The sequence below is a fragment of the Setaria italica genome, chromosome IX (assembly GCF_000263155.2).
Source record: "Setaria italica strain Yugu1 chromosome IX, Setaria_italica_v2.0, whole genome shotgun sequence".
NCBI classification, from domain to species: Eukaryota; Viridiplantae; Streptophyta; class Magnoliopsida; order Poales; family Poaceae; genus Setaria; species Setaria italica.
In genome coordinates, this window is record NC_028458.1 from 1045677 (window position 1) to 1052538 (window position 6862).

Below are 6862 nucleotides of genomic sequence, written 5' to 3' on the forward strand. Positions count from 1 at the left end.
ATGCTTGGGCCCCATGATCACATTCCCGCATCAAGTTGCATTCAAATCTTGGAAGGGAGAGGGCAGCCATCTTGTCCTTGCGCCATCCCTGCAAGCACAGGCAGCACCGAGTTGCAACACATCACGCATGTGATTAAGCCTCGTGTCAGGCCGTGTTTAATTACCACCAGATTTGTCAGGGCACAGCGGCCTGTTCTTGCACTAGTCTCCTTGTCGCTTTCAGCAGCAGTGGATGAAGGGGAAGTCGTTGAGGACTTGTGGTTACATCCACAGCAGCACCGCACTGAACGTTTCCTCGCGCACGTGCTCTGAGAAGTGCTGTCGTACGCAACAAAAGAAAAAAACAGGGATCTCCACTGCAGGATCATCAGTCTTTGCGAGTCCATGACTCCATGTTCATCCTGAACAACTCAGCTAGACTATTAGAGCCGGCGCCAATCGTGATGGTCATTGCATTGTTAAGATTACTTATAGTTTAATATCTAGAGGGAAGACAGAAACGGTTCCACAGGGTAGTGGTTAGCACTCCAGACTATGAATCAGGCGACCTGGGTTCAATTCGAAGATGAGACCTTTTTTTTTTACTTCCATTTTTTAGCTATTCCACGCCACATATCAACAGCTATTTCCATATGCTGTCTGCAGCAGTCTCTTAAGAAAATTAAATTTTTTAAAGTTCGGTTTCTAGTAATCTGATTTCTCAAGCAAAACCCGCTAATAGCCAACAACATATTACCTGTCGAAGCAAACCATCATGCCCCTTCGTTGACGAACGTCCTCGCCGGCTCATTACCTTACTTGCCATGAAGCAGGGAACACCGAAGGTAACTGTGCCTGACAGACTAATGTAACCGTGCTGATTGAAACTACTGGACAGTAACCTTCTCTTTCTGTGTCAAAAAAGAAGGGTCAAGTCAACTCACATCAACAAGTAAGCGGTCAACTGACATCATCAGTAACCTGTGAACGCGAGTTAACCCCAACGATTGACCACCTGACTCTAAACACCTTTGAACAGGTACATGCAATCAACACCCCCATTTGCGTTTAGTGGTTTGTCTTTGGTCAAATCCACGGATCAATTTGACTGCAACAAAGCTGGGAGTAGTAGTCGACACTTCTAGATAAGTAACACTTGAGGACCAAGAGTCATGACAGTTGACAAATGAAAACCTGTTGCCTGTAACCTTTCAGCATGGGTTGGCCTGTGCATTGCAATTTTTCTGTACACAATTTACAGCTTCTTTGAAAGAATGCTTCCAGATCACCTCCAACGATGGAAAAGAATGCTTCCAGATCACCTCCAATTTACAGCATTTCTTTTTCGAAGCTTATTAATCTAATATTCCACCCAGTTAACATCCAAATCCTTCAGCTTCAGGAGCCATTTATGTGCGTCCAGGGACGTGTTGGCTTTATCAGGTTTCATTCCATGCTGCTTTGTAATGCCACTGCCAGCTGGTGATTCAGACTGCCTCTCATCATCAGAGTCAGCTTGCCTTCTAGGCCGCCTTAGTTCAAGAGAAAGAAGGCGTGAAACCTCCTGCACGCCACCCCATTTTTCCAATGCCCGAGCAATGTCGTAACGACCTACCAACAAGAACAAAGCAAGAAAATCATTTCAAAAGCCAGATAAGGAAACTCTACCACACCAATTCTAACTTGGACATCTAGCCTGATAACAGGAAACAATCCTCCATTTTCAAGTAATGATGGCATACAGCAAAAGGCATTTGTGCTAAAATGGATAACCTTATAATAATAAGCAGCACTAGCATGCTAAATTGCGTTGAAAATGATGCAGTGACAGGGCTACAGATATCCAACTTTATTAGTCAGTCCTGAACTAACAGTCCTGAATTGCGTTGAAAATTGATTCGGAGTGCCAGATATAAGTAATTAAGTACCTGCTCTCTCAAAAGATTTTCTACTTGGCATATAAGAAGGATCCATCCCCCAGCTCTTCTGGAACCGACTGATCTGTAGATAGTGATCATATGATAATGTCAATGGAACATATCACGGTTGCAAAATTCAATGGAACAAATGCTAACTGTCGTTCACACTAGCAATCTAAGCGGGGCATGTTTTAACTCTTTCTGTTTGCAGCACATGGTACAAAACAATTCAAAGCTTAATATTGTTATGCCTGTAGTCTTGTCCTATGATGGATATCTAGCAAGCAGAGGAGGGAGCTAAAGATATTTAGTATCACCTCTTCTTGCAAGTTCTCCAGATTATCCCAATAACCTCTTGGTTTTCGATTTTTGTAAGAAAGGGAAAGGTTCATTGTGCTGGCAATCTTCCTGAATCCACCCATTCGTGTTATTGCCTTCTCGATATCCACCCTTCCATGAGACCGAAGATGCTTTCTCTTAGGCATGAAACCATCCTGACCGTACTTAGCAATGAAATTCTCAAGCTCAGATTTGAGGACCTCAATGTCCTTTTGCAAGCCAGGGACTTTTGGTCTCTGTTTCATGGAACTGAAGGAGCAAGATGCAGATTCTTTCTCTGATTGCCTGTCTTCTGCATGATCAATATCTGGGTGTGTTGGTGCAGCAGAATGAGTTGTGGAGTTGCTGCCTTCAGCTCCAGCCTTTTCAATATAATCACGGATTGCACACAAGTTTGACGGAAGGTCCTCATATATGATCTGGAATAGAATGAAGAAAGCAGACAATTTGCTCCATTATCACTAAAGATATTAAACTTCCAAAAAATCGCAACAGCCTATTCAGAAATCATGATCACAACTTTTCGGTGTCCTAGCTATCCTGAAATGTTGTCACTTGGACTTTATTGTCATAACAGCTAGACATCCTAAAAAATATTTAGTAGTATATCGAACATAATGTTTGCATGGTGAAAATACTGCTGACTTATAATAGGAATGGTCTCAAGAGACTCTTAAGCTGTTAGCTTGGATACTTGAGTATGTGATGCCTAAGCTACAAAGAAACTGGAAAAGCAATCCCTGCTAGCTTCTATATGAAACTGTTTTTTGAAATGATCAGATATGTAATTTTAAATAGCGGCAATAAACTTAGAAGGCATGAAGTATTTAAACAAGCACTACATAAAGCACTAGTATAGTTATCATCAGTAATAACCAAAACTGAAGATAGGGTGCACATTAAGACCTACTTTAGTTATCATTTAAGATATCCTACTTTGGTCATCATTTTTTTAGGAAGCTTTTAGTTATCATTTAAGATCTTCTTTATAACTAGTGACAAGCTACATGAATACAAGTTTGCTATACAGTTATACCTCTTCAAGAATAGACTCAGAGAGAAATGTGTCCTTATGCATTTTAGTCTCAACCATGTACTTCAACAAGGTGTGCTGATCACCAAGTTGTTCAAAGCGCCATTTCCCTTTGAATGAGTAGAAATCACCCTCAACTTGTTCAAAGCTGATCTCTTCCTCAAGTTTTTCGCGAAGATCCATAACAACACGGGCATGAAGGACCATATACAGTAGGCCTTTGCAACCCTCCTAGAAAAAGGATTTCAAAAGTTAAAAATGGTTCCAAAAAAATCACAGACTATGGGACTGGATTTACATAATTTTCATTCAGCTAAGCACAGTGAAAACAATTGAGCAAACCTAAGCCAGAAACAATTAAAAAGACTGTATCACAGGAGAACTTTATATGCTGTAGTAAAACAATCGACAACCTAAGCCAGGTATGTTTTATATGGTCTAGTAAAAATAGTTAACCAAAAAGTGTGCAAGAGAGATAACCGCGTATCCTACCTGCATTATGCGGACCTTGTTATTATCACGAAGGACAATCCTACTGATAGCCAGGTTTGGCACAAATCTATCAAATAGCTTTTGTTAGACATACTTGTAATAAAGACTGAACTCCAAAGATTCTAGAAAGATAGAACTACTTACTCAGGTAAATTCTCATATGCCGTGAGAACATTCCATACCTCTCGAACTGGTGCTTTCACAGTGATACTAGCAAAAACACACCTGTGAGCCCCCTCATGTTCCTTCATGAAGACCGTATCACAGGAGAAGACAAACATTTAGTGCCGTTTCCTTGATGGTTAATAATCCATTTAGTAATAATACAAGTCTAGTAAATTACCAAGAGGCCATCAAATCTTCGAAGATGGATCTCATCCACCACACAAGGCCTATCAATTCTGCATGTGTTTCCATATACACCCCATTTGCCAATCAACTCAGAAGAAGGTGACGGAAGCACACTACCAACACCAGAAGTGGGAGGTGCTTCTTTGAACTTACTAGAAGTAGTATCAATTGTTGAACTATGGAACTTAAGCTGAGAAGAAGTGGACGATGGCTTCGAATCCACAGCAGAAAAACCACATCTTTGATTTTCTAAATAAATCTTTTCAGCTCTACAAGCCAAGGCCCGAAGATTTACAGGAAGATCCGACCTTATAATCCTCTCAAGAAATATTGCCGGGAAGTTAAATCTTGGTATCACATTAACTTCATACAGCAAAATTGCACTAGAGGACCTGCTAGAAGACAAAAACAATATAGGCCATATTATACTCAATATCTTTTTCTGCTCACTAGAAGTTGGAGACCTCTTAAGCATCTATGAAACAAATGGAAATTGTTTTCACTCTCAGGCATCAGTTGGACACCAAGATAAGAGAATGGTGCAATTAAGCTAGATATTCATCAAAGGGAAAAAATCACAAACAGCAATTCACTTATATCTTTATTAATTGGCCTCCTGTTCCAGTTATCCTCAGAAAAAAATGGTCTTAAGATGCATACCTTGGACCAGATCTGATGGACCATTTTCCTTCAAACTTCTTGAAGTCACCATCTACCATTGAGAAATGGAGTTCTCGTCCATTAATCTGAAAGCAGAATTGTTAACAAACGCTAACCAAGTAAGGCAATGTAGATTGATAAAGTACAAAAGAAGGGACATCCTTCATCATTTTCGGATTTGTTAACTATAACCCATACAAGTATACAACTAAGAAAACATCAGAGAATAATGCAGTAGCACATCTCTACAAGAAGAAAATATCAGATTCCCCTCCAGTTAGTTTATTTCTTGTAAATAACTTCCCATGTTTTATTTAAGTGTAAAGTGCATAGCCAGTCCTTAAACTTGTCCGGCTATGTCACTTAGGTCCCCGTACTCTCAAAATGCATATCTGGCTCCCTAAACTTAGGCTGGGCTTGGGTGTCATTTGTCCCTGTACTATCAGAATGTAGATCTAGCACCCTAAACTTGGCTTCGGGTGTCATCCAGGTCCATATACTCTATAAAAGCATTGCCATGTCAATTAAATTGATAAAAACTTATTTTACATAGATATAATTTAAATTAGTCAAATAAAGTGAATTTCAGCTCAACGTGTGTGGAGAATATTGATGTCCTGAATCCAGAAAGATTGATGATCAATATTTTAACTTGCTAACTTGCGAATGACAGGTGTGCTCTATCTTTACTCTTTATTTAATATATCATGCTGGGAGGCTTTTGCCTCACAGTTTTCGGTCAAAAAGAAGAAGAAAAGACATGTTGGCTCATGGCCAGATCAAAGCACGTACGGAATCAGGGACTTCCTGGAGATCCAACACGACGCGGGCCTCGATGTGCCAGTACAACGCCTGCTGCAGTCCCCTCTGCTCCAGCCATATCCGCCCTTCGTGCGGGCACGGAATCCTCCCGCTGCAATCACGAACAAAATTCCCCAATCAGACACCTTCAAACGAGCCATCATCATTGTGCAATCAGAGTCACAGTCCACAGGTGACAAACTGAGATGAGATCACCAGAGGCATGAGAAGGGGGAAAAAACAGCGGACCTCTGGACGAGGTTGGGGATGAAGTCGGCTAGGCGCTCGTAGTCGGTGATGACCTGCCACAGGGTGTCGACGTCGGCGGCCACGGCCACGGACCCGAGCACCCGCCGCTCCCGCCACGACACCACGTCCACGTCGCACTTCACGCCGTGCGCCGCACGGGCCGCGGCCTCCTGCGAGCTCGCGTGGCCGCCGCCGTGGTAGTGGTCGGCGCCCCAGTGGTCCCCGGTGGCGGCGGCAGCCGCGGCGGCGACGGAGCGGCCGGAAGGGCAAGGGCCCCGCGAGAGCGCCGCCACCGCCGAACGGAGAGGCGCGCGAGGGTTAGGATTTGCGCTGGGATTGAGGATTCCCGGGAGGAAGGAGGCGGCGGGCGATGAGAGAGCTCTCATCGCTCATGCACGCGTGCAGGACACTGCACTGGCCACTGGGGGAGTTGGTGACCGAGGAAGGAGGCGGCGCAGTGACTGAGCCTTTGCCGCTCTGGAGCTCCTCGTTTCGAAGGAAGTTTCAAGTCACTGACGTACGGGACCCACACGCTTGGTCCCAGATGTCGGTGGCGTGGTGTGGTGCTAGTCGATGGCGACGAGGGATTGTTTCTGTTGCGACGGTGAGAGGCGAGCGGGCGATGTGTGGCGGGAAGGCGAAGAGGCACCGTAGCCACTCGTGGCGCGTGGGCAGGGTCCCGCGTGGTGAGATGAATCTGCTGTGGGGTCGGGGCGTCAGTGCGGTTGCGGTCCCGGCTCCCGTTTGTGGTGGGCGGGTAGCTGGCCGACGTGGGCCGTGCTGCGCCTACCCGGGGTGCGGTTATCTATTGGAAGATGGTTACGAAGGACAACCAACCCGCATGTCAAAACTCTATTTAACTCAAAAAATATTATCAATATTTTTTAAAAAAAATTGTCAATATTTTTTTTAAAAAAAGTTGGATCAACATTTTAAAAAAAATTAAACCAATATTTCTTCAGAAAAAGAAAAAAATGCATTAACATTTTCAAAGAAAAGTTGGTCCAGCATTTTTTCGACCTTCTTCCCACGCTCCATA

At 43.5% G+C, this 6862-nt stretch overlaps 1 protein-coding gene across 3 annotated transcripts; it reads right to left on the reverse strand.

Moving 5' to 3' along the window:
* Positions 1 to 652: 652 nt before the first annotated feature.
* LOC101782261 lies at positions 653 to 6281 on the reverse strand. 3 transcript variants are annotated; one of them, XR_002675962.1, is made up of 11 exons: positions 5824 to 6281; positions 5566 to 5686; positions 4774 to 4859; positions 4106 to 4508; positions 3907 to 4007; positions 3763 to 3829; positions 3274 to 3501; positions 2216 to 2656; positions 1908 to 1980; positions 995 to 1590; positions 653 to 890 (listed from the first exon to the last, which is right to left on the reverse strand). XR_002675962.1 is itself a non-coding variant. In XM_004981069.4 (10 exons), the coding sequence occupies exons 1-10, from the start codon at positions 6207 to 6209 to the stop codon at positions 1340 to 1342; spliced, it is 2154 nt and encodes a 717-aa protein (XP_004981126.1). In that variant the 5' UTR covers positions 6210 to 6281; the 3' UTR covers positions 844 to 1339. The 3 variants fall into 3 exon arrangements, 2 of the variants coding, with proteins under 2 accessions (XP_004981126.1, XP_004981125.1); XM_004981069.4 differs by having other exon boundaries at positions 844 to 1590; positions 4106 to 4505; XM_004981068.4 differs by having other exon boundaries at positions 844 to 1590.
* Between the last annotated feature and the right edge of the window lie 581 nt (positions 6282 to 6862).